A 27,983-nucleotide genomic window follows, 5' to 3' on the forward strand; every position below is an offset into this window, starting at 1 on the left:
GTCAAATGAGTTAAAAAGTACAGTTCTGCTTAAATATACGTTTCCTTAAATACGGGGTGGTTTCTGTCCTCCTCCTTTCCCTGACCCCCTCCCCTGTGCTGCTCGGATGTGGGGGTCTACCGATGCTTCGGAGGAATCACCACTAGGGGGAGCCCATCTTTGGGCCTCCACATGAGTACCTGGGCGTCGTTGGCATTGGGTTTCACAAGGGCACTAGGCGGTATTGGTTCGTTCTTGCTCAGAACCTGTGGTTGCTCCTGAGCGGAGGGCTCCTTCAGCCTGGCACGGTGCCCCAAAGGTTTGCCGGGGGTCACGTCGATGCCCAGTTTCATCCGCCACTTAATCGTCTGCAGGGTGACCATCTCGTTGGTGGCCGTGTTCGTGGCCACCAGCCACGTGGTGAAGCTCTGGTCCCGGTGGATGCTGGTGAGCCTGGTGACGTTGCTGTCGCTCACCGGGACGGCCCAGGTGACGCTGGGGTAGAAGTTGTCATTCATGCTGACGGTGAACTTGACTTCCTTCTTGGTGGGGCCCACGATGGTGCAGGTTTCCGTGGTGTTCCCGTACCAAGGGTAGTTGACGCCGTCGGAGTCGCTAATTGCTTGGATCTTGCCCTCGAGGAGGTCGGGGAGCTCCCAGCTGGACCTGCGTCAGAGAGGGAGGAAGCACACCATGAACGCAAGACAAGAGCAGCCCTAGAGAACTCCCGGAGAGCTCCTGCAGAGTTCCGACTGAAACCCAGAGCAGATTCACCGCCCCACCGACACCGGAGCCACCAGCCTCCACTGCTTTCATCACTTAACCAGTGACATGAATTGACTTAAACATAGGCTGACCATATTTCCTTAAGACAAAAACAGGATATCGGGATGACAAAAACGGGACGGGGTTATGTAATATTCCGCTGTAATAAAAAAAATAGCTAACAGCCTGTTGAACCGAAATATGAGTCTGAAAAGTCCAAATCAAACTGAATGTAGGGCAGAAAGGATCTCTGTGGGCGGAATGATGGTAGAAATAACAGTGATCATAGAAATAACAGTAAGTCTCACCCTCCTGGCTCCCACACGCTGAATGGGGCTTAGCGACTGCCTCTCGAATTCCCCGCCACTGCAGACGAGCAAGGGGGCGGCATCTGATCGTTGCTAGCTCAAGACGCCTGGCCCAGACTGGATAAAGTAAACGGACTTTCCTCTTTCGTTACACTAGTAGTTTTACTGCACGCATTGATTAGCATAGAGCCTTATGATAAATGTGTTCAGTTTTTTACAAAAAATTAAAAACGGGACAACATTGACATTTATATTAAAACGATGGGACGGTCGGGAAATATGAAAAAACAACAACGGTAGCCTACTTAAACCTCTGTCAGCCAGAGAACCGAAGGCCGCAGGGAGACTGCCTCTCCCCCGCCTCCCAGGATAAGCATCATGGCAACGGGGAGACCAACTTCGCCCCATAGACCTGTCAGAGATGGAGCAGCTGCAGGGGTCTTGTTTCGCACTTCCCTGCCAGAGAGAATACCTAGAAGTACTTTGCAAACAGGAACGAGTGCCCGAGTTTTGCTTTTTTCCTCGTCCCTCCCAATCCCTTTTTCCTTTTGTGTTGTGTCTTTTAAGTTGTAGGCCTGGCAGCCGCCTTAATATTAATCTTTGAAAGTCGCTCCGAGAGCCTTTTTCAGCTGAAGAGTGGGGTAAAAATGCTGCAAGTAAGTAAATAAATCTTGCACAGCAAAAAAAAAAACCCCAAAACGGGCCGCTGATTAATTGGGTGGCAAACTTTTATTTATTTAATACAAAGATGAACAAAAACTGCTGATGGCAAACACCGTCACCATCTCTCTCTCTCTCTCTCTCTTAAATTTCTTAATCACCCATCTGGCCAGTCACCCATCCACTCTTTATATACAAGGCATTTCCAGACACCCCCATCTACTGCACAGGAGGACACACCTCTTCTGAGAGCTTTTGACTCTTGTTTTTACCTGCAGGTGCAGCCAAAGAATTAGAAGAGTAATAAATAAAACTCACACAATGAATCAACCAAGTTAAAAAAAAAAAAAATCAGGTGGAAGCCAAGCTGTGGTTGGCAATCTAAACTGTGTTTCAATCAAAGTGGGATTATTTTGCCGGCTGTAAAATTTGCAGATGTGTGCTGCAGCCAATGGCAGTTCCAGGTTTGGGGTCGGGGGTGGGCACTCTAAACATATTCCAGTGGTGAAAAGGAGAAGCAACTCCAGGGGGCCCTTGTCAGTGGGCCCCTGCTGGTTATGGGCCCTTGGCAGGTGCCCAACCATGCCTACCCTTGAAACCAGCACCGGTCCCCTCCCAGGTTCCAGCCATGCCTACCCAACCCCTGATGCTGGCCCTGCAATACAGCAGGTTTAGTTCACATAATTCACCTTGCAACTGCTAATCATAGAGAGGGGCAAGGAATTAGACCTAGCTACTGAAATGCTTGGGTCCTGTGTTTTTCTTTGGCTGGACGTCTAAGTCTTTGAACACTCCTGCACAAAATAAGTCTCCCTGCACCGAGAAAGCCAGCATGTTAGGGAAGAGCAGCCTTTCTCCTTGAAACTCAATACATGCAGGGAGTTTTTATGGAGGAGCCCTGCTTTTACGGAGTACAGTGGTTATTTTCAGCCCATGCCGCAAGCGAGCAAAATCCCGAGTCTTGTCAGGGGGTTTCTGCTTCCAAGTGAGCCCACGTCCTTCTGGGAGGCCAGGAAACTCCTGTTAGTAAGGAGGCTGGCTTGTCCCATCCCAAGAGCACACAAAAGATGATTTGAGGGTGGGCACTCTTAACAGAGAAAATAGCTGCAGGGCAATTCCTTCCTTGGAGGAAGACGGCAGATGGCACCGCACACATACACCATGGGATCGAGAAAAGCCCGGAGGATTTGGGAGTGGGTGGGGGGTGAACTCAAGCAAGCCTCTCAAGGGGAGATGAATCAGAGATAATGTTAAGAAAGTAGCAATCTGCTGTACCGTGTCTTGTGTCTCAAACTCCCAAGCAGGAGACCCTTTTGGGGACATGACTTCATCCATTTTTAATTCTGCTCATTTGGTTGGGGGGGTGTGTGTGTGTGTGCAGACAGCCTGAGCAGGAGTTGGGCCAGTTCTCTGGCTATTTTCTAGATATATTACAGAAGCACTGTAAGATGGAGAGACGTTTGGCACACAGCTCGTGTACTTCGTCCCCAAAACCAGAACATGGGTGTAACAAGCTGGCTTACAAGCGTTCTGCGATTCTGAAATTATTCCTCTGGAGTGCTGGACTAAATATCGGGTGTCAAAATCAGCACCCTCTCTGTTTTTCTTTTTCAAGTGTCTAGTCCTTAAGGTGAGCACAGGTAGACTTGAATGTGTGGAAGCAGTGACATGGGAAATATCAACATCTGAAGAGGAGAAGAGAGGTAGAGGTATCCAGTGGTGTGGGGAGGGGAGGGGCACCTTTTCTGTTGAGGCCACATTCCCTCAGGGTTAATCTGCTGAAGATCCTGTGGTGGTGGGAAGGGTCAGAGCCAAAAGTGGGTAGGGCACTCCCTTCTCTCTCTCTCTCTCTCTCTCTCTCTCTCTCTCACCCTCCTTTCTCTTTCTTTCTGCCACTCCCATCTCTCTCCTTTTCATTCTAATACACCTTTTTATCTCTTTCTGACACTCTCTTCCTTCACTCTCCCCCTTGTCATTCAACCACCCATTTATCTCTCTTCCTGCCACTCCTTTATTTCTCTCTCTCCCTCCTGCCTTATCTCTTCCTATCACCCCCTTTTCTCTCTCTTTCTGACACTCCCTTCTCTTTCTTTCTCCTCTTCTCTCTCCCCATCTTTCAACCACCGCATTCTCTCCCTTCTCTCTCTTTGTCACCCTTTCTCTCTCTCCCTCTCTCTTTCTACCATCCCCTTCTCTCTTTCTCTCTCTCTCTCTCCCTCCCTCCCTTGCTCCCCACTCAGCAAGCTACCAGGGACAGATCATTCTTGCCAGAATGGCATCACAGTGAAAGGCAGACAGGTCTGATACGTGGGGTAGCATCCACTGGGGAGTTATTCCTTGCAAGCCCCATTGAAATGAAAAATGTGCACTATGAACTCCCCAGTTGACTGTCTCCATGTTAACTGGCCTGTGCCTACTTGGGGGCAGGGGTGTCATTTGCTGGTACCTTGCCACAGTCCCAGACATGGGCAGTTACCATCTCATCTTTTCCAAAATTGCTGTGATGTTTGGCCTGGTGCTGTTGGAAGCACCATGCTTAGCAGACCAGCTTTTTGATGGTCTGAGCTAGTGTGGCAAATCCTTTTTCTTTCTTTCTTTGCAACGAGGGGGCAGGGTGCTGAGCACGCAGCACAACAGCTGAATAGGCAAGGGGGGGTGTAAAAGCAGATGGTACGAGACTGACAGGAAACGTTCGGGGGCGCGTGCACACACACACACACATCTGTGGGGAGGAACCTTGCGCAACCACTGGCCTCTCAATTAAATCTGCCCACAACTTCCAGCAGGAGGACGAAGAAAGACTTTTTTAGCATTTTAAAATTAGCATTTTATTGCTAATGAGGAACCCCGATTCACACACGGCTCTCCAGTTGTTGCCCTTGACTCAAGCCCTCGCCTGAATGTGGCCTTGCCTTAACAAGATCCAGTAGAAGGAGATAAGAACACGCGCCAGAACACCCACAACACTCTCTCGAAATTCCAAATGTGCCCATTGACCCAAAAAGGTGACTCTTAACAATCCATAGCAACAACTGAAAAGTTTTCCCCACTAAATTATGTTGCTGGAGGGGGGGAAACGAAGAGCAAAATCAGGAGCGGAGTTTTGGGTGGAAGGGCTTGTTGTATTCTTGGTTCTAATATTGATCAAAAATTCCTTGGCTGGGCGACTTCTGGTTTGGGACCGATGTAGCCCTGGCAGCTTCCACGGACTCTCCATGGAAGCTTTCTCAAAAAGCTTTTTAAAAGGTTGAAAAACCTTTTCATCTCCCACCTAGAAATGAAAGGGGGGGGCAAGGCAAATAGCTCTGGATTTTTGCCTGGAGAAAGGTAACCTCCACGCGATAGTGGAGGAGCTGGATGCCAGGGTTTCCCCCAGGGCTGTACCAACGTGAAAAGCTGTAATGAGACTCCTATTTTATAGGAGAAAATGGGGCTGGCGAGTTCCATAACAATATATCCTGCAAGAAAAATCAGCAACCTATGAGAGATGATTTAAGAACTTTGAACAATATTTGAGATCATCTGAGGACCTGTAAGATTTATTGGAGAAAACTATGGCTGAACCGAGGAGGCAAAAAGGACTTGCTTCAACACCTCCCACAACTCCTGTGTCAAAGGTGCTGAAAACAGAAGATTTAGCAAAATTATTTACGACGATGAAAACCCTATCTTCGCAATTTTTGGGACTAGTTCAAAGGCTGAACTTAATTCAAAATTCCACCACTGATATGCAGAGAGCCATAGATTTAATTGATGTGTCAAAGAAAAAAATGGAGTCCAAAATTAATAAGCTTGAAGACTGAGTGGCAAGAAATGAAACTATGATACAAGTTATTTGGAAAAATGTATCTGACAGAATCTCTCAATTGGAGGCCTATACAAAGAGAGCCAACGTACGTATAGTGGGGATTAAAAGCTTGTCTAGTGATGTGAAATTATCTACTTTTGTGGATAAACTTTTGCATGAGATACTTTCTATATCCTCTGATTCTCCTGATCTTGAGCAGGCATTTCATGTGCCAAATCCTAAAGGGAATGATTATACAATTGTAGTTCAATTTTCAAAAGTCTCCACAAAGTGTTATATCCTGAATTTGGCAAAACAAGCTGAAAGCCTTTCCTGGAAATAGGATAAAATTATGCTGTTCCCAGGTTACATCAAAGAAGTGGCAAATAAAAGAAGGCAATTTATCAAAGCAAAGAATCTGGCAAAACAAATGAACTTACAAAATTACTTAAAATATCCTGCTACACTTTGTATTGTGTCTGAAGACCAGATGAAGAAGTTTACGAATCATGAAATGGCAGAGGCTTGGGTGAATGTTAAAATGCGTGAGAACTCTGTCACAATTCCATGAAATGGAATTTCTAAACAAGTACTGTTAACTGCTTGTGTGCAGTTTTCATGATCTAGGCTAACTCAGAAGAAATGACTTTATATATATTTGTTTACCTTTATGTATTCTTTTTCTCTCTCTCTCTTTCTCTTTATGTATCTTCTTCTATTTTATATTTTAAAATAGACAAAATATCTAGTATAAAAATATTATTGACTGTTGAAGATTTATCTTAAGTTTTATTATTATACAATACTATACTCTCTCTTTTTGATTAGTATTATTATTATTACTAATATTCAGGCTTTTGAGAATGAAGTGTAGAACTGTTGCGTTGATATAAAAGATTGTTTTACTAAATTGTAAGATTGTATAATAGATATAGTTTTTTAAAAAATAGAATACCATTGGAGGTTGGGAGATGTTGGAGTTTATTTTTCTTTTTTCCTTTCTTTCTTCTCTTTCTGTTATTATGGTGTCCTAACTAAAATATTGTATGGATGAGAATTGAAGTACTGAGCAGGTTGTTGGTAATTTTGGTAGTGTTTATAAAGATAAAATAAATAAAAAATATATTCAAAAAAATTCCTGGGCTGAACATGTGCTTAGAGACAACCTGTTCCTGAATTCTTAGTATCTGTCCTCCCACCCAAATAACTACTTTGCAGCTGGCACCCACTGGTAGAGCTCAGAGTTTGCACCTTGGATAGCTCCTTTAGAGTTCTGACTGAAACCCGGACCGGATTCACCACCCCACTGACATCGGAGCCATCAGCTTCCAATGGTTCCAGTAAGAAGCAAAATCTATCCTGGAGGCCTGAAGTCTCTCTCTCTCTCTCTCTCTCTCTCTCTCTCTCTCACACGCACACACTCATACACACACCGGTATAAGGCACCCTCCAATGACCCCATCTGGAACAAGGATCTTCACAACCAGTCCAGTCTGTTACCTTCCTCTCCCTCTCAGGGCCAAACTACACACGATATCAGTCTTAACCTGCCTGCTTTTTGGGTGGGCGGGAGCAGTCACGAGGCCCTGATCTAGGTCATATTTCTGATCCAGAAATACCCCCTGCCCCCCCCCGGCGTTCTTTCTGCTGAAAATCACTTCCTCCTGGATGTGCTTTCCCCCCAAAAGTGTACTCACTCAGATAACACCACATCTAATTTGGCCCAAAATTGCTGGTTGCCTATTATAGTGGTCAGAATCGCCTCTTGGTGAGCAAGCAAGGGACATTTTTACACACACACACACACACACAAATATTTGTTTGCAGACTTATTTACAAGACACATGCTGAGAAGGAACTCAAGAGTCTGGAATTTCATTTGTTTAAAATTACTACTTAATTCCCACCCCTCTTTTTTCCCTGTGTTTTTCCTTGTATATCATGTCTTTTACATTGTAAGCCTGTGGGCAGACTGTCTTGTTTTACTGATTATATGCAAGCCACTCCTTTTTGGCTGAGGAGCAGGATAAAAATATAAAAACAATAAACCTCTAGCCCACCTTACAAAAGTCTTCACCGTCCCACTACTTTGCAAAATGGGAAAATGTTGGGGATCAACAAAATAGTTATGACAAAGTATTTTGCATGATAAAAATGGCTACATACGTGATTTAATACCCATCATCATCCTGTTTTACAGCCTTTTAAATCCTAACCTAATCATACTCCTAATTTTCTTTCTGGGCATTTCAGGTTCTCCCAAGATTGTATAATTTGAAAACATGCAGTAGCTTGATATGGGTAGGCCACTGGGATATGGTTGAGGGAGGGCTTCCAAGTAGAGTTGCACATTTTGTCATTTAAAAAATACCTGGTCTGAGGACTGAGGGTGGAGCCAAGAGCAGGTTTTATTCAACCCATGCCCTGATCCGCAGGACTCCGTCATGCTGCATCTTTGTTGTAAAAACAACAACAATGCAGGCTTTTGAGTTACACAGACCTCTTCAGCAAACGTATTGCCAGCAAAAAAAACCAACCCCACACAACTCAATAAAATTCAGTTTGGGATTAATTAATATGTGCTGAAAACATCACCGCTGTCTTACTCTTTTCTAATCACGTCGTTCTCCTGCATGAAGGGGAACATGGGGCGGGTGTTCTTTTAAGAGGATTGCAGCTTTAATACACACACACACACTCCCTGGATTTCTGATGTGTTGCCCTGAGAAATATAATCTCTGAGACGAGAGGCCTTGCCCTTAAGGCAAGGCAGTAGAAAGCACAGAAGGGAGGGGGGATTTCCTTGTAATTGCAGGTTCACAGCCCTTTTCCCCTGTTACAAAGAACTCATCATTTTGCTCACAGACCATAAGAATGCAAGAAGAGCCCTGCTGGATCAGACCAAGGGTCCATCTCATCCAGCATTCTGTTCACACAGTGGCCAACCAGCTGCCCACAGGGAACCTACAAGCAGGGCATGAGTGCAACAGCACCCTCCCACCCATGTTCCCCAGCAACTGTGTACATAGGCATACTGCCTCTGATACTGGAGGTAATCCTCCTGAACTGCAGATGTTTTTCACAGCTCCCTCAGCTCCCCCCACACCCCAATTTGGAGATATGTCAAATCCAGACCAGTTTTGTCTCTGCTCTAATGGCCAGACGAGGCGGGCTTTAAGAAGGGCAACATTCACTGTGCCAAAAGCCACCGCACAATTTGGGTGTTCAAAGTGGGGGTGGAGGAGGGTGGCTGTCAACCAGAGAGAACCCGGTTCTCTCTGGTTGACAGAGAGAGACCATCCAAGAGACAATCTGAGCATCCCCACCCCTTAAAAGCTGTCCAAAGGACTGAATAGAAATGGGATTTTAGTATGGCAGGTGGGGTTCAGTCTGAGAGGAGGAATCTATTTTTGGAGTTGGATCCAGGATCTGCCAGGAGAGGAAGGGGCTGTGTTTGTGGAAGGTCTCTCCATCTGACTTTTGGGGAACCACTCTCCCCCTCAAATCCCACTGCTGACCACATTCAGCAGGATCTCCTGACTCTCCATGTAGCGGGCGACTGGAGAGGCTGCCATGGGAAGGAGGGTGCAGGGAAGTCCACTTCCACCCACACAGTTGATCCAGCATCCATCTGGATCCGACCCCACATCTGCTCCGAATCTCATGAAACGATGCTGAGGTCCTCTGAGCATGTGTGAAGAGCAGGTTGGCCTTTACAGAGGACAGCCCTCTGTCTGGAGGCACATCGCCCTCTGGATGTTTTGAACGACAACTCTCAGGGCCCGTGAACATTGTCCATGCTGTCTGGGGCTGATGGGAGTTGTAGTCCAAGACATCCGGAGGGCACCAGGTTCCCTCCCCCTCGGAAGGCCTGCCCAGTCTATGTCTGTTTGCATGATAAATAACCATAAAGAGAGAGAGCAGAGCAGCAGCCTTGAAACTGCACCCAGGAAAGATGGAGGAGGAAGAAACGTGCTCAGCTGCTCACCGTCTTCCATACTGTGGTGCGAGATGTGTTGCATTTCTACTGAAACAATACTGAGTATATCTACATTTGCATCGCTCCTTAAAATGAGCAGATTTTATGCAAATCTACACCCTCCTTTCTGGTGACGTGGAAGCGGTTAGCCTTCTAGGGAGCCCTTGGCCTCGACCCTGCTGCTGTGTAACCATCGCCAGGCCGTGTGTGCTTGGGCCATGGAGGGGAAAGGGCTTTAACTGCCTTGGGCCAAGGCTCGGAGCGCCAGCCCTGAAACCAGCTTGTAAAGAGCTTTGGGAGATGCAAGGCGGGAGAGGCTGGGGCTCCGATGTCTGTGGGGCGGGGACTCCTCTCTGGGCTTCAGTCAGAACTCCAAAGGAGCTATTCTCGGTGCAGAGCCAGAGACAAGTGAACAAGCTGGTTGCAATGGTGGAGAGGAGGAGCAAGTCCAGGGGGCTCTTGTCAGTGGGTCCCTGCTGGGGTGTGGGCCCTGGGCGGGTGCCCAACCAAGCCTACCCTTGATGACGGCCGTACAAAACGTCGCTCTGGAGACTCCCCCCTCAGTACGTCCACTGGCATTGTCCCTGGCTACTATTTTTCCTCCTCCTCTCTCCCTTCTTTGCTACCACTTGCATGCTTAACAGGTAGAGAGCCTGTGGGCCGTGGCATTGCTGCCCCTTCTCACCACCGCCCCTCTCTGGGCCGGACCGAAAGGCAGGTGGACAAGCAGGCTGCAGTGGTGGAGAGGAGCAGCAAGTCCAGGGGCCTCTTGTCAGTGGGCCCCTGCTGGGGTGTGGGCCCTGGGAAGGTGCCCAACCAAGCCTACCCTTGACGCTGGCTTTGCTTGAGAGCTCAGTCACTTCTCTTTAGCAAATAAAGCTCTCCATACAGCCTTCTGCTGATACAACGGGAAAGTCAAGTAGGGGGACTGTGGTCTCTAAAACTCAGTCCATCCATCCCCTGCCAGAAGCCCGCAGAGGTTTCGTTGCCCTCTGTGCTGCAGGACCGAGTTGTAAGCAGAGTGCTGCTCCTTCTGCTTTACTTCCTGCCCTCATCCTGCTGTTTCCTTTTAGATCCACAACAATGCAGAGGTACCGCTTGAAAATGCATTTGTTTGTTATGTCTTCGGAGGGAGAAGAGGGGTGGGGGATAACTGGATAGGAAGCTAAAACATCTGGCCCTGGGCCACACGAGGGCCAACCGTGCATCTGTCTAGCGCCAAAGGTTAAGCAGAACTGAGGTCGCTCCTCTGTAGTACGTTTTGCGACTTGTCTGCGTCGGAACTGAACCTGGTTGGAAAATCTAGCGCAGATATATTGCTCCAGGGGAGGGAGGTTCTTTTTCCCATCTGCAGTGAAAGCTATCAGCCAGTAGAGATATCCACCCATTTGCGGCATGCCGGCTGCCTAAAAACTCACCCCTGGGTGGACATGTTAAGATGCCTTACAGGACCAGTGTCAAGGGTCGGCATGATTGGGCACCTGCTGAGGGCCCACACCCCAGCAGGGGCCCACTGACAGGAGCCCCCTGGAGTTGCTCCTCCCCCTCTCCATGGCACCCTGCTTGTTCACCGGCTCCAGCCCAGGCAAGGGTGGTGGTGAGGAGGAGGAGACGCCATGGCCTTCCTGACTGTGGCTTTGCCCTGTCAAGCAACAAGCGGTAGCAATGATGGGAAAGAGGAGGAGGAGGAGGAAGATCAGCTGGTGACAGTGGTGGCAAGAAGATTGGCCCACCACGGCAGGGGCCCCGTGGAGGGTGTCTTGCTCAAGGGCGCCGAAGACCCCATGAGAACCCGCAACTCCAGCGTTCCTGCAGGCACCCCTCACCCCCATCGCGAAGAGGTCACACCAGGCCCTGCGGCAACAAGGGTCATTGGGGCACCCGCAGACGGGGCTTCCGATTACTGGGCCTTGCCCCTGGAGTCAGACGAGGAGGCCGAGCGACCGCCCAGCCCTAGCGAGCACGGCATGAAAAGGTGCAGGCAGCTGGCCTCTTGTGGGCAAAGCACGTGCTTCAGGACTCAAAGCAACTGGATTCCTCAGGAGGAAGAGGAACCCTCAGGAGGAAGAGGGCCTCTCAGGGGGAAGACACCTGGTGGACTGGGTTAACTGTTTGCAGCGGGTTCTGGTGGGGCTCTGAACGGCAGGCTACCTAAGCCTTCCATTCATCTATCCACTACTCAGGATGTCCATTGCTGGGAAATCCATTTCTTCTTGGCTTGACAGAATTCCATATGAAGCTGCCCTATACTGACTCGGAACCTTGGTCCATCTAGCCTAGTATTGTCGGCACTGACTGGCAGCAACGGTTCTCCGAGGGCGCAGGCAGGAGTTTCCCCAGCCCTACCTGGAGATGCCAGATCAAACCCGGGACCTTCTGCATGCAAAGCGGGGGCTCTACCAGTGAGCCCTCCCAGATGATGGGACAGTCCGCTCTGCCTAAGACCCTGGAGATCTTCTGCAAGAAGTAGATAACAGAGTTATCAGAGTAGGTAACAAGACCAGATGTAGAAATAGTCTGGCCTAGTAGGTAGCTTCTGATGCTCCTATGGAGAAAAGGAACAGTTTGGGAACATAGTGATGACGGCGCTCAAGACCTCTCTGGCTCCAGTGATCCTACAGGAGGAGGCTGCAACCTGATGAGACCTTGTGGTCTACCTGCAGCCCACATCCACACTCCCAGTGCATCATGAGGTAAGAGCCCTTTCCTAGTCAACTGAACACCCAGCCAATACCATCACTCACATTCCGTGTTCCCCGTAGTGGTTGTAGAATTCCATGTGGCTGCACGCCTGGATCCAACCCACGACCCAGGTCTCTTTCTTGGAGAGGGGAGGCACCAACACACGAGCAGAAGCCCGGAAGTGTGGGGTCTGGTATTTCAGGACCACACTGGATGACTCCTTGATTTTGGTAGGGACCGGGTCAATGGAGGCCTTCACTCTGAGGACAGAAATACTGTCCCCGACACCTTCGGATTTCCAGCTGATGCTCTGAATGATACCCATGGCCCACTGAACCAGCACTCGTTGAGGACCATTGCCCCAAGTTCCCTGGGGGAGCTGGAATGCTTTAAGCAGTTTATACGCTTGCAATGGAGACATGTCCACAGAGGGAATCTGAGCACCGGTTCGCCACTTATACAGGAAGTGGGTTGTTCTGTGCTCTGAATCATCTGGTCAACTTCCCCAGTGACGGTACAGACACACCCAGTCCCCAAACAGGAAATGTCTTACAGAGCTGTGTAGCACAGCGACGAAGAGAATGTGAGCTACATACTTAATTTGTTTAAAGGTTGCCTCCACCATTAAGGTTGTCTAAGGCCTCACTAGGACGGCCTTAGACAAGTCCTTTTTCTCTCCAAGCCTCAGCCTGTCACCTGCAAGCTGGGGCTAAGAATTCTAACCTACCTTACAGGTTTGTTGTATTGATTGCGAAGATCAATTTTCCTCCTCCCTCCCTTTTTCCTTTTGTGTCGTGTCTTTTAGATTGGAAGGCTGAGGGTAGGCTTTTATTGATATGCTTTTGATTGATGTGTAAGCTGTTCTGCGAGCCTTTTTGGCTGAAGCGCAGGGTAAAAATGCTTTAAATGGATATATTTTAAATGCTAGGTCTAAATATTTTGTTATCTCTTTATTAGCACTACTTATTTCCACATTTCCGATCCAGCCTTTGTCACCACCACCACCCAAAAACAAAAACCTAGGTGGCTTTCAACCTTTTAACCTTTCAACCATTTTCAATCCCCCAGCACTCTTCAAGTACTTGAAAGGTTGTCACAGAGAAGAAGGCCAGGATCTCTTCTTCATCATCCCAGAGTGGAGGACACGGAATAATGGGCTCAAGTTACAGGAAGCCAGATTCCGGCTGAACATCAGGAAAAACCTCCTGACTGTTAGAGCAATATGACAATGGAACCAATGACCTAGGGAGGTGGTGGGCTCTCCCACGCTGGAGGCATTCAAGACGAGGCTGGACAGCCATCTGTCAGGGATGGTCTGACTTGGATTCCTGCATTGAGCAGGGGGTTGGACTCCTTGTAGGCCCCTTCCAACCCTACTGTTCTATGATTCTATAACTCCCACATTGAGGCAGTCCAGTCCAGTTTGCTTCCACCAGTAGACCACGGGAGTAAGCCACCAAAAGAACCTTTGATGGGGCAGAAGTCTAACCTGAAACTCACAGTATATAAGGTGACTCCTTTTTAACAAAGGCCATATTTTAAATTGGCCGAGGGCTGTTTAACGAATGGCTAGAACAGGATGGTGGTGGAGAATCTACAGCTTTCCAACCCCCTAAGCGTGTTCATTTTCAACCCCCTAAGCACATTATGCCTGGTGTGCCCGCCACAACCCTTCCTGAGTGGGTCTGACTTGGCAACACAGTTGATCTATGCCTGGATTCCATCACATTTACACTACAGCAATATGCTCCATGTGGGCCTACCCTTGAAGAGTGTCCAGAAGCTTCCATTGGTGCAAAATGCAGTGCACGGCATCGGGACCATATTACACTGTCCTGAAAGTCCTACACTGGTTGCCAACTGCTTTGCATGCACACGGTTTTAACCTTTAAAGCCCTACATTGCTTAGGACCTGGGTATCTAAGGGGACTGTCTGTCTTGCTATGAACCTGCCCGAGTAATAACATCTGCAGGAGAGGCCCTTTAGGCATTATTACCTGCAATGCCCATTTGTCAGGCGCGCATAAATGGGTTTTCTCTTGTGTTGCCCCCAAACTATGGAATGCACTCCCTCAAGAACAACTATTAGGCCCCATTCTCTTGCCATTTAGAAACACATCTTTTTAATTTAGCCCTTTAAAATAGTTTTCACATTTTAACTTTTTAATATTCATGTTTGTGTTGTGTTATGGTTTTGCTGGTTTCCATTGCTGTGCACAGCCTTGATGGATTCTTAGCAAATAAGGCAGTATCTAAAACTTAATAATAAATAAATAAATCCTTGGCAAAAAGTAGCAGTGGGGCGAGAGAAGAACTTCCCGGTGAACACATTAAAATGGCCTGATCCTGAATTTGAGGGGCCACCGCTCAGTGTGATGAGCACGTGCTTTGCATGCAGAAGGTCCCAGGTTCGATCCCCGGCTTCTCCAGGTAAGGTAAGGTAGGATTTCCTGCCTGAAACCCTGGAGAGCCGCTCCCAGTCAGTGTCGACAACACTGGGCTAGATGGGACAATGGTCTGGCTCAGTATAAGGCAGCTTCCTATGTTCCTATGTCCATCGAGCCCAGAACTGCCAGCTCTGATGGTCAACAATTTTACCTGCAGTCTCAGTTGGAGACTTTTCCCAGCCTTTTTAACTGCAGATATCAAGATACCTAACCCCGTGGACAGAGAGTGGAACGAAGGAGAGATGGGTTTTTCCTGCCAAGGCACTGGGTAGAACAGGATGACGGTGTTGCACAGGGCCCTGGGCTCTGATATAGGGGAGGGACTCTCCAAAGACAGTCAGGGAATCCTGCAATCAGCAAGGAAGTTTGAGATCAGGGGTGTAAACAAGCCGCTCGCCTAATCGCCTGTGGTGAAAACCCTCACCAGACTCCTTTATTTCTTTGGGCCCTTCCCAGAAGGAGGGCTCCTAGCGCTGCCAATCAAAAAGGCGCTGTGCAGCTATTTTGTCTTTCCCTCCTTCACAGATTTCCCCCGCCCCCCGGTTAGAAAAAGGATGGAAGAGGCAGTAGGAAAACATGGGAGGGTTACCACTGGAAGACGACACTGTCTGAGCAATGGTAGGGAACCTCTTTCAACTCAAGAGCCAAATTCAATTTCGGAGAAGCTCTCAGAGGAGGGGGCATTCCAGGGGTGAGTGAGGCCAAAGGAAAAGAGGGGAGGGCGAAAAATACCAGCATATTTTAGCTTAAAGCTCTTATTATCACTGGTAAGAGAGGCATTTCAATCTTTTAGAATGCAGGGGGGCAGGAGAGAGACATGCAAAAGCCAGGAAACCACCAAACGAGTGGCAGTGGGAGGGAGTGGGCGTGGCCTTCTGGAAAACCCTAGAGGGCCAGGTATGGCCCACGGTCCTGAGGTTCGGCACCCCTGGTCTGGGCCCTCTGTAAAACTCTTGTGAAAGAGACAGGGTGATGGTGCCAAATAAGACCTCATCTGAAAGCACCTCTTCAGTGTTGGTTTCCTTCCTTCAGAAAGGCCCCTGAGTTAGCAACCTTGCTGAAGTTAGTTAAGCAAGTCTGGACAGTGGGCGGATCACTGGGAACTGTGTGGATGACGCCTTGACTCCTACAATCAAAGAAAAGTGCAATAAAAATGTCAGTGGTAAAAATGACTAGCAGAGGGATGAGTGTGAGTAGACAGGCCATTGGGGTGGGGGGTGGACTAGTATTTTTTTGTGGATTTGAGGCGGCTTTTGTTTGTTTTTTGTGGACCGGTAACTTTTTTGTGGATTTGAGGCTGCTTTTGTTTGTTTTTCCTGGATTTGCAACTTTTTTGTGGATTTGAGGCTGCTTTTGTTTGTTTTTCCTGGATTTGCAACTTTTTTGTGGATTTGAGGCTGCTTTTGTTTGTTTTTCCTGGATTTGCAACTTTTTTGTGGATTTGAGGCTGCTTTTGTTTGTTTTTCCTGGATTTGCAACTTTTTTGTGGATTTGAGGCTGCTTTTGTTTGTTTTTTCTGGACTAGTAACTTTTGAGGGGGGTTGAGACTGCTTTTGTTTGTTTTTTGTAGACTGGTAACTTTTTGGTGGAGTTGAGACTGCTTTTGTTTGTTTTTGGTGGATTTGTAACTTTTTGGTAGATTTGAGACTGCTTTTGTTTTTTTGTAGAGTAGCAACTTTTTTGTGGATTTGAGACTGGCTGTGTGTGGGTTTTTTTGTGGACTAGTAACTTTTTTCCCGGTTTTCCTGGTAGTAACGTATGGCTGTGAGAGCTGGACTATGAGGAAGGCTGAGCGCCTAAGAATTGATGCTTTTGAACTGTGGTGCTGGAGAAGACTCTTACGAGTCCCCTGGACTGCAAGGAGGTCAGATCAGTCTATCCTAAAGGAAATCAGCCCTGACTGCTCATTGGAAGGACAGATACTGAAGCTGAAGCTCAAATATTCTGGCCACCTAATGCGAAGAGAAAACTCTCTGGAAAAGACCCTGATGCTGGGAAAGACTGAAGGCAAAAGGAGAAGGGGACGGCAGAGGATGAGATGGCTAGATAGCATCACCGATGCAATGAATATGGACTTGAGCACGCTCCGGGAGAGAGCGCAGGACAGGAAGGCCTGGCGTGCTATGGTCCTTGGGGTCACAAAGAGTCGGACACGACTGAACGACAAACGTTTTTATGGATTTGAGACTTTTGTGTGTGTGTGTGTGTGTGTGTGGACTAGTAACTTTTGTGTGGATCTGAGACTGCTTTAGGACAGCAGCAGCCCCCAGATAGGCCTAAGTTCCCCACCGTCCATTCCTCATTTCTTCTCTCCATTCTCCTATTTCATTATGGGTTAGCTGGTTGACTAGTCCAGTGGCTCTCTCTCATTGATGTGACATTTCCATCTATCCCCCTGCCCCCCACAAGACACACTGAGATTTGGCTGGCATCCAGGCGGCCGGCCCCCAAGCCATCTGCTCACTCTAGCCTACGCACTCCAAGTCAGTGTCCTTTGACTGCCTGTGGGACAAATGCTCATGTACGGCAATAAAAAGAAATAAATACTGCCAGAGTTCCCTGCCTATCACACTCCAGGGATTTCCTGCTGTGTCTACAATTGGGGCTCAAAGCTTTAGCAGAGCGGGCCGGTAGTTCAAGCACTGGCATGCAGGATCCTGCCAAAAGGAACTGTGTCTTCTTCTCCGGCTTGTTTTCAGATGGGTCCTTCTTATCCTTCTCTAACTACAAGAAATTCACAGGCAAGGCAATCGAGAGGATGTAGCCGTAAACTTATCGCTGGCCTTACTGGTCCATCTCCACCAGGAGATACTGGCCAAATCTCAGCGTGTGTTGGGGTGGGAAAAGACACTGGCTGGCAGCAGCTCTCCAACATCTTGGGGCTCAATTAGACAAGACGCCAATCACACAATCAGCAGTGGTGTACCGATTGTTTTGCTTCCTCTACTCTTAAAATTCAAGGTTTCATAGAAATTAGAGCAGGGGTGGGGATTCTCAGCTCCAGGGGGCAAATCTGGCCCTCCGCATTCCCCAGATAGCCATGCTCCCTTTCCCCAGCTCCACCCCCTTTCCCTCAACCACTGATAGTCTGGTTTTTTCCTGGCTTTTGTGAAGTTCTTCCCCATTCTAAAAGGATAAACTGCCTCTCCTACGGCTTAGCTACTGGCAGGAAGAGCTTTAAGCTGAAATATGCTGGCGTTTCACGTACATTTTGTTGTTGTTGTTGTTGTTGTTCGCTCGTTCAGTCGTGTCCGACTCTTCGTGACCCCATGGATCAAAGCACGCCAGGCCTTCCTGTCCTGCGATCTCTCCCGGAGTGTGCTCAAGTTCATATTCATTGCATCGGTGATGCTATCCAGCCATCTCATCCTCTGCCGTCCCCTTCTCCTTTTGCCTTCAGTCTTTCCCAGCATCAGGGTCTTTTCCAGAGAGTTTTCTCTTCGCATTAGGTGGCCAAAATACTGGAGCTTCAGCTTCAGTATCTGTCCTTCCAATGAGCACTCAGGGTTGATTTCCTTCAGGATGGACTGATTTGACCTCCTTGCAGTCCAGGGGACTCGTAAGAGTCTTCTCCAGCACCACAGTTCGAAAGCATCAATTCTTCGGCGCTCAGCCTTCCTTATAGTCCAGCTCTCACAGCCATACATTACTACTGGGAAAACCATAGCTTTGATTATATGAACCTTTGTCGGCGAGGTGATGCCTCTGCTTCTTACTATGCTGTCTAGGTTGGCCATAGCTTTCCTCCCAAGGAGCAAGCGTCTTTTAATTTCATGGCTACAGTCACCGTCTGCGGTGATCTGGGAGCCCAAGAAAGTAAAATCTGTCACTGCTTCCATTTCTTCCCCTTCTATATGCCAGGAAGTGATGGGGCCGGATGCCATGAGCTTCGTTTTTTTAATGTTGAGTTTCAAACCAGCTTTTGCACTCTCCACTTTCACCCTCAACAAGAGGCTCTTTAGATCCTCTTCGCTTTCTGCCATTAGGGTGGTATCGTCTGCAAATCGGAGGTTGTTGATAATTCTCCCAGCAATCTTAATTCCGACCTCTGATTCATCCAACCCGGCATTTCTCATGATGTACTCTGCATATAAGTTAAATAAGCAGGGTGACAATATGCAGCCTTGTCGTACTCCTTTCCCAATTTTGAACCACTCGGTTGTTCCACGTCTGGTTCTTACTGTTGCTTCTTGACCCTCATACAGGTTTCTCAGGAGACAGGTAAGGTGGTCTGGTACTCCCATCACTTTAAGAATTTGCCACACGCTTTTTGCTTTTGGCCCCACCCACCATTAAAATGTGGCCCCTGACAGCTTCTCTGAAATTGAATTTTGCTCTCAGGCTGAAAGGGGTTCCCCACCTCAGAATTAGGGCTTCGGGTTAAAGCTGAATCTGTTAATTGGTTAGCTTAACTGCTTGAAGGAAAAATAAATGAGAAAAGGTTGCCCTCAATTAAATGGGCAGAAGATTTTATTTTTAACTGAAGTACTGATAACTGCAGGGGGCAAGATTGTGGAAGAGGCATTCTTTGTTCTCTTACACAAATACCAGAGAATGCTTCTTCTAAGATGACGCCTCCTATGACACACATGCACACTATCGAAAAACAAACTACACTTCCTGCTTCAGAAATATTGTTTTTACTCATATGCAAATTTACTCAATAGATTAATGGATCCATCAACCAAAACACATGCATTCACTTGTTAATTGTGCTTTTAATTTATATGTTTTTATGATGGTTTAAATTGTTTTAATTTTAATCTAATATTATTGTTAGCTGATTTAAGGTGCAATCCTATGCATGTTCAAACAAAAAATCGTACAACCCAGCATTCCCCAGCCAGCTGCGAGTTGTAGGACTTATTTTCTGTCTGAATATGCATAGGATTGCACCCTTATGCACCGTTTTTGGGTGGGAAGGTGGGATATAAATCAAACTAATTTTTTGTAAAGAATTTTTTTTTCTTAAAGTGCATTGGATAGTATGATAAACTACTCTGGATGCATGATGTAACAGAAAACATAGAAATATTTCAATAAAAAATAAGAGAAATAGGTTGACTCTGTTTTTCATTCTGCCAAAGGCATTAAGGCTACAACCCTATGGCCCCTTACCTGGGAGTAAGGCCCTTGAACTCAATGGGAATTACTTCTCAGTAGACTTCTATAGCAGCTTTTTCCAACCTTGCATCCTCCAGATGTGCTGGACTGCAACTGAGAATTATGGGAGTTGTGGTCCAACACATCTGAAGGGTGCCAGGTTTGGGAATGTTGCTGTGTAGGGATAGTATCCAATGTTAGCCCTACTTGGAGTACACCAGTTGAAATGAATGGGACATAGGTTAGTCACGATTGCTCTGTAAGCAACAAAACCTTTGAGGGCTATTTCTGCCCTGTAAGGAGAACAGTAAGGGATAGTCCTTGACTTCATGTAGAGGAACATTGTCCTAGTGACCCCCATTTTTTACTTGTATGGTATACTAAGACCAGACAAAATTTGTGAACCCCTGCTGTGCCACAGGAGAAGAGGGGTGGAAATATATGCCAAGGACGAGCCATGGCAAAGGGGAACCCAGGCATCCTCATCTTTAAAGGCTGTGTAGAAAAGGTGATTTCATCCACGGCATGGCATTTCCATGGCTGTAGAGACAAGCCGGATTTATTAAAGGTATGAAACACCTCATAAAATAAATTTCTGTAGGTGTTCTACAAGAAGGAGGAGAAGAATGCAAATAAATAAAACCAACAATAGAAAACTAATTAACATGCCAAGGTAGCATCAAAATAGAATATCAGGTCCAAGCGGCAAAACTGCCTTGCTGGGACTAGGATAATAAAACACGAAACTGCTCAAACATTAATTAATTCATTCATTCATTGAATTTCTATACCGCCCAATAGCCAAAGCTCTCTGGGCGGTTCACAAAAATAAAATATTTCTCAAATTTCGCTTTCCAACACAGCCCTTAAAGGTAACATGAGCGCTCTTTCCCTTTGACGTGGTGTAAAGTCTTCGCTTCCCTTTTGGTCTTGCGTCAGCACAGCCTACGCCTTCCCCGGAGCTATTTTGGGCAACCCCCCTCTTCTGCTTCCTGTTTTTAGGATGAAGCAGGTGTCAGCGGAGGAACCGCAAGCCTCTCGAGCATTCAGGGTCTGAGCCTAATTTCTTATAAGCACCCCAACACCGGATCTGCTGCAACTCTGTCTTCCGAGGCCTAGTCAGACTTGGAGTGTTATAACCCTGTGTCAGCCCACAAGCTTTTAAGTCAGGGAAGGGGAACTAAATTAGGGTGGTGGGATGACCCCGCCCCCAATCAGCCCTTTGCGGGCTGAATTATTATAATAATCCCGCAAGAAGCTGGTTTGCCACTGTGTGAACAGAATGCTGGTCTAGATGGACCCTTGGTCTGATCCAGCAGGGCTCTTCTTATGATGTCAGGTGATGCCACAATTCCTAATATCATTTGATCCACCTGGTGCATCTGCCAGGACCCAGATTTGGGCTCCCCCACTGGGGGAAAAGCTCACATGCAACAAGTTGGTGCTTGGGGGAGGGCTTTAACTGCCTCTTCATCCAGGGACACTGTGCTGCTTTGCCCATGCAGCGTCCTCCCCAATAGGAGACCAAGCCCCATCTCCCAGAGGAATCCATTAAGGCTTCACGGGCCAGATGAAGAAACTCCGCGGGCCAGATTAGGCCCATGTGGAGGATGTTCCCCATCCCTGCATTAAGGTCTGCTTTAGACCAAACTGGATGTGGCATAGTGGATTTGTGATTCTATCCCTCTGTTATTATCATTATCATTATTTTACTTTAAAGCAGCCACAGAAGGCAGAGCTAATTCCCCAATCATCCTAGTTTTCTGTGTCTAGGCCCCACTCACTGTTGACCACCTCAGTACGAATTAGGCCTTAATTGGTTACAGCCAACTACTAATGGCTACTCATTAGCCGCACCCTCCACCAGGCCTTGACATCTCTTTTTGAGGAGGTGCACAGTTGTTAAGAAACAAACCGTGGGTTGGATACAGATTGACACTGGATCAACTGGGCTGACAGAAATGGATTTCCCTGCAGCCCCTCATGCCCCCTGAAAACACTACACAGAGAGTTAGGAGATCCTACTGAATGGGGTGATCTTGGTGTGGGGGAAAGTCAGGGATCCCCAAAATTGGGCAGAGGGAGCTTCCACAAGTGGAAGTCTGATCCTGGATCCAACCCCACATTTCTGGGTATTCTTTTGCCATAGAACAGATTCCCAGGCCCGTAACGCAGGGGGTCAAGGGACTACGGCCTCATTGTACGTCATCGCAGAAGAGCAAACATCTAAATAGTGGCAATGTGTTTGAAGCTAGTTAACGATTGCATTTTTAATAACATTTGACAACTACATTCAGCGCTTATTCGTTCATAGGGTTACAGTCCAATTGTTCGGCTGTATATAAGGAGCAGTTCTTACTCTTGCTTGTGAATCGAGTGTAAGGGGATGCTTTCAAAGAACAACGTATCACCTCTGCAGCAAAAACAGGAAGCTGCCTCACTTGCTACGCTTTAGCCAGACCAGAAAGCCAATGAACAAGAAGGTCACCTAAGACCCTTCTTCCTGGATGGTGACCTTTTCGGATGACAAGCAGCATCGCTGCTCTGCCGTGTGGCAGTGGCAGCCTCACAACTTTGTTTACGTCAAGCAAATCCTGCAAGTGGGCGACACACTTGCAATGCCCAGGGTTTCCTCCCTGCCACAACTGCCATTTTCAAAGGAAAAATGGCAAAGAGGAAAAACCAACAGACAAGGGTAAGCAAAGGGGGAAAGGTAAAAAAAAAAAAAAAAAAATTAATGTAAAAATGAAGAGGCAGACAAGATCTTGCCAGATCTGAAGTATGGAAAATAATAGTTATTGCCCAAGAATTTTAAAAAACAGAAGGCAAAGGTAGCCTGGAGAGCACGAAGTGAGGGGTTCACGGACACCATGTGGGCCTCCCCAGCCATAAAGGATCTGTTTGCCTCTTGGTAATCCTGAGATTCCTGTGCAGGGATCCTTCCTCTCTCTCTTTTGGAGGGAGGGGGTGGAGAAATACAGACACATGAGAGAGGAAGACATTTTTCTCCCTCTCTCATAATACTAGAACCCAATGGGGTCAGCCCATGCAGTTGACTGATGGGAGATTCAGGACAGAGAAAAGGAAGGACTTCTTGACACGGCGCAGAGTTAAACTATGGAATTCGCTACCACAAGAAGTAGTGATAGCCACCAACTTGGATGGCTTTAAAAGGGGGCTGGACAAATTCCAGGAGGAGAAGGCTACCGATGGCTACTGGTTCTTATGGCTCTATGCTACTTCCAGTACCAGAGGCAGTGAGCCTATGTACACCAGTTGCTAGGCAATGTGGGCAGGAGGGTGCTGTTGCACTCATGTCCTGCTTGTGAGTTCCTGTTCAACAGCTGGTTGGCCACTGGGTGAACAGAATGCTGGGCTAGATGGACCCTTGGCCTGATCCAGCAGGGCTCTTCTCATGTTCTTATATAAATGTATTAAGCATAGGTGCATATTTAGAAATAGTAGCGACAATTTAAATAGAACTAGAAAACATCTCACCATACTGGGGGAGACTGAACAGGTGACCTGTGCACCTGGTGCAGCCTAGGGATGGACAACTCCAAGGCTCCTGTTCTGCTCTCACTCCTTATGGCTCTTTGACTTTAAACCAAACTTGGACCAGACACCTCCTCAAAAACAGGACACCTTCCAATAGAGGACTGCCAGCCCTCCAAGATAGAGGACCACCCTCTGTAAAATAAGCCACCCTACAGCTATTAGAGAGAGAGAGAGAGATCTATATAGGAGCCGGAGCCCCCAACACTCCATCCTGTTCCCCCCAAAATTCCACCACGTGCCGTCATGACCACGAAAAACCCCCCAGGGAGGGCACCTGGTATGCTGTTCCTCAACCCTAGGAGTAGGTTTGATCCTGAATGGAAAAGGGTAACCAGAGACAGGGAGCAGTTTTAGCGCCCCCCCCCCCCAGCAAACGTATCCCTTTATCTTTCCCCACACATATCATAAGTGAAGGGGTTGCCATTCCATTACTTCACATGTGGAAGGGTCTTCTAGCTTCAATTCCTGGCATCTCAAATTTAAGAGGCACCGGGGTGGGGAAATCAGGCAGCAGATGGGAACACAGGAAGCTGCCCTATACTGAGTCAGAGCCTGGATCCATATAACCCAGTACTGTCGACACTGACTGGCAGCAGCAGCTCTCCGGGGTTTCAGGCAAGGTTCCTTCCTAGCTCTACCTGGAGAGGCGGGGAATTGAACCTGGGACCTTCCGCGTGCAAAGCAGGGGCTCTGCCACTGAGCCACGGCCCCTCCTGGATGATGAGACAGACTGCTCTGCCCAAGACGTTGGAGATCTTCTGCAAGTCAGAGCAGACAACAATACCAGGCTAGGTATAGAAATGGTATGACCTGATGTAACGCAGCTTCCAATGTTTCTGTGGGGAAAAGGAAAGCGTTGCACTTGAGGACACAGTGACCACGACAGCAGAACCTGCCTGGGTCGTGTGGCAAGGATCCTACAGGAACAGGGAACCTCGGGGGGGTTGGGGGGCAAATCCAGCCCTTCTGGGATCTCCATCTGGACTCCGAGATTCCCCAGTCAGCCACACCCCCTTCCCCTCGCTCCACCCTCTTTCCCCAAGCCACCAATCATTGGGGGGGGGGGTTTCCCAGCTTTTGTGCAGTTTCCCCCCCATTCTAAAAGCTTGAAACGCCTCTCCTTAGATCCTGGCTGTAAGAGCTGTAAACTACACTATGCGGGTATTTTTTGTATGTTTGGCCACACCCCCTTTGCCTTCGGCCCCGCCCTGCTTGCCTTCAGGCCTGCCCACCACTGGAACGTGGCCCCCAAGAAGGTCTCAAAATTACATTTGGTTCCTTGGGCTGAGAGAGTTTCTATAGGACGAGGTTGCACCCGGCTGAAACCTTGTGGTCTACCAGCCCACCCCTGCACCCCCGATGCATCATGAGATCAGGGCCCTTTGCTAGTCAATCCAGCGCCCAGCAGATAGTATCACTCACATTCCGTGTTCCCCATAGTGATTGTAGAATTCCATGTGGCTGCATGCCTGGATCCAACCCACGATCCAGGTCTCTTTCTTGGGGAGAGGAGGCACCAGGACTTGAGCAGAAGCCCGGAAGTGCGGGGTCCGGTATCTCAAAACCACGCTGGACGACTCATCGATGTTGGTAGGCACCGGGTCAATGGAGGCCTTCACTTCAAGGACGGAAATACTTTCCCGGAAACCTTTGGATTTGCAGCTGATGCTCTGAATGCAGCCCATGGTCCACAGCGCCAGTACAACCCCCAAAAGGCGCCAGCAGTTTTCCTCATCTGTTAACTCAGAATCGGTATCCATAGGATAGAAGATTCATAGTGGGAAAACGCCTTGCAATTTTAAGTTTAATTTCAAGACCAGCGTTTGCTGAACTTACTTTGAAAGCAGGCTTACTTCGTAAGTATATGCACCTCTCTGTGCAATGACAGGTGAAAAAGTCTCTTAAATATTATTTGAGGTGGGGGGGAACCGTATAGAAAAGGAACAGAACTAGGCGTCCAAGAAATAATTGTATGGTGGTTTTTGCTTGGCTCCGCTTTCTAAGGCAATCTCCGTTGGCCTTCCTTGCTTGCAATGTGATCTGTTTATTTTACTCTCAGAGGCAAAACTGGCCTTATATTCCTTTTCATATATTTCTTTGGATTTTTTAAATAAAATTCTTCTACAGCAGGATGCAGACAAGTCTATATGAAAAATAAATCCATCCCGTTTTGTCTATGCCCTCAGCTTCTCTCTGACAGCATGAAGTTTTCACTTCCTGACTTCAAGTCATTCATAACTTACCCTTGGTAGGAACAAAGGAGGAAAAAGGATTTTTATTATTATTAACAAAACTACATCACAATATTAAAAAGACAGAATTATAAGTTTTAACACATGCACTTATGGGGTCCGGCCATGCCCCCCACCATCTCTCCAAGCTTCTGAAAACAGGTTTCACTGATTTTTTTTAAAGAAAACAACCAATAACTAAAATAGGTCAATAAATAATAAATCACAGAGTTTTTGCCACACATCAGATTTGCCCCGTTTTGCATTTACAAAGAAACATCTAGGAGAAATTAGAAGAAAGGGGACATGTGTATACAATCAACTCCCCCACCCCGTGCCCCCCTGTTCCTGGCTGAAAATGTGTGCCACCCAAAAGACTAACAAAAGGACAGTTGCCGACCGAGCCTTTCGTGGGCCAAAGCCCAGTGAAGTCCAATTTATGACTTTATGCACCTGGCTCACAAAGCCAATGGCTCAATAAACGTGTTAGTCTTCAAGGTGGCACAGGATTCCTTCACTGCAACAATCTAACGCAGCCATGGCGGTTTGCTACTTTTAAACAAGGCATCTTAGCCACAGTCCAACCCAGTTAAAGTGCAAGCCTATACATATCAACTCAGAACTAAGTTCCATTGAGTTGAGTGGCACTGACTCCCTGGTAAGCCTGCGCAGGACTGCAGCCTTTCAAGAGTCCTTAAGCACTGGGCTGCTCAGCTCTGGGCTGGATTGTGGCTTTCTCTTACAGTTCATGCTTTCTTATTACGCCCTTCCTTCCTTTCTTCCAGAATTCGGAGTCCATCCACAGGGGGCAAGAGAACCCCAATCCAGATAAGAAATAAAATGCCATATCCCCCCAAAGCAGCTAATTCAGAATTCTGTCTTTCACACGCACTGCAAGCACATTAACCCGCTCATTCCCTTTATTTCAAAACCTCCCTTCTCCCCTGACTCCCCAGCTGGGGAGCAAAGCCATGAAAAAAGATAAAAATGTAAAGGCGGCTTTTCTCCAGCCAAACTTTTCATACTTGTATGAATCTCAAACAGAAGCACGTGCTTAGGAAAGGCGATCGAAATCAACCGGGCGGGGGGGCTTTAGAAAGGCGTGTGCCCCAAACACAGACGGCCAAATAAGTTATTTCCGAGGGCAAAATCCAGCGTAAATCCTACTTAAGAGTAGACCCATCGAACTGAATGAGTTGAATTCAGTCACGACTAATTTAAGTCCCATTCATTTCAGTGGGTCTACTCTAAGTAGGAGTTCCGTTGGACTTTGCCCTAGTTTTTTGGAGAGGGGACCGGGGTTCCTTTCCCCCCCTCCTTCTTCCTTTTCAGCCTGGTCAAAAATAAAAACCCTCTTGCCCTTACTTTTCCAGACGTCCAAGAGGGAAGGTGAGTAGGCTCCGGCCTCTTCCTCTAAAGTTTCACCCAAAGTTTTCTCTCTCCTCCACCTCCCTCTCTCTCTCCCCCTCTCGGATGCTTCCCGGCTCCAGGCTGCTGCTTCGGCGGCCGCTCCGCGCAGCTGACCCGAGGTCCCCCGGCCGGCCCGCGCGCCCCCTCCCCGGCCCGCGTTGCGCATCAATGGCTCCTTCAGTGACCCAACCGCGGACCTCACAATCGCCTCCCGCGACATCTCCCGCGGGACCCACCTGAGAGATGCGCAGGAGGGAGAGGGAGAGGGAGAGGGAGGAGGGAGGAGGGAGGGGGACCCACCTGCCGAGCGGCCATGCCCGGGTTCCCCCCTCCCCAAGCCGGACCCCCCGCCTCTCCCTCCCGCGCCTGCCTCTTCCGTCTGTGCAAGGCTGCAGCCGGCGCTCCCGCCGCTGCCGCTCTCCTCTCCTCTCTCTCCGCGTCCTCAGCTCTTCTCTGCGGCTTGCGCCTTCCTCCTCCTCCCTTTTCGCCTTCTCCTTTTCCTCGCGAGGTGCCGCCAGCCAGTCACCCGACGGGGGGAATCATCTTGCAAGGCGCGCTCAGAAACACCCTGCCCGGCAGACGCGGGGCTGCGCGAGCGCGCCTGCAAGCGAGCCAGGGCAGCCCAGGCGCGCGTGCATGCAGATTATATGTATATGTATTTCTTCTACAGAAAATTTGAACTGCCTGCAAGGAGGTTTATTGGCGGGGGAGAAGAAGGGCGCGGCGGGGGGGGGGGGGGAGAGAAGAGAAGGCTTATAGGCTTTTATTTTATTTCGTCCGTATTGATTTCATATTTTGATGCCAGCTCAACTATAAAGACCCTTTCCACGGAATATTATAAGTGTGTATGTGTGTGTTTAAATTCCTCCCCCCCTCCCCCCTCTCTCTCTTTTTAATTGTCCCAATGTCATTCACAGATCTGCAGCGCCAGCAGTTCGCCCCCCCGCCTCTCTCCACTCCCCCCCCCCCTCCGGCTCTCCAAAATCAATTTCCTCCAAAATTTGAGAGCCGCGTTTCATTTTCGTTTCGTGCTTCCTCTGCGATCCGGCGGAGCCCAACCTGCCTGCGGGGTGG

At 48.1% G+C, this 27,983-nt stretch overlaps 1 protein-coding gene across 3 annotated transcripts; it reads right to left on the minus strand.

Annotated features, from left to right (window-relative positions):
• Nucleotides 1–27,366, minus strand: FAM78A (family with sequence similarity 78 member A). 3 transcript variants are annotated; one of them, XM_084820815.1, is made up of 3 exons: nucleotides 27,146–27,366; nucleotides 24,691–25,512; nucleotides 1–645 (listed from the first exon to the last, which is right to left on the minus strand). In XM_084820815.1, the coding sequence occupies exons 2-3, from the start codon at nucleotides 25,026–25,028 to the stop codon at nucleotides 117–119; spliced, it is 867 nt and encodes a 288-aa protein (XP_084676941.1). In that variant the 5' UTR covers nucleotides 25,029–25,512; nucleotides 27,146–27,366; the 3' UTR covers nucleotides 1–116. The 3 variants fall into 3 exon arrangements, with proteins under 3 accessions (XP_084676941.1, XP_084676942.1, XP_084676940.1); XM_084820816.1 differs by lacking the exon at nucleotides 27,146–27,366 and adding an exon at nucleotides 26,865–26,970; XM_084820814.1 differs by lacking the exons at nucleotides 24,691–25,512; nucleotides 27,146–27,366 and adding an exon at nucleotides 12,223–12,660.
• Nucleotides 27,367–27,983: the final 617 nt, after the last annotated feature.

Source organism: Heloderma suspectum, chromosome 14 (assembly GCF_057233095.1).
Source record: "Heloderma suspectum isolate Gila_16-S chromosome 14, 16-S_ref, whole genome shotgun sequence".
NCBI lineage: Eukaryota > Metazoa > Chordata > Lepidosauria > Squamata > Helodermatidae > Heloderma > Heloderma suspectum.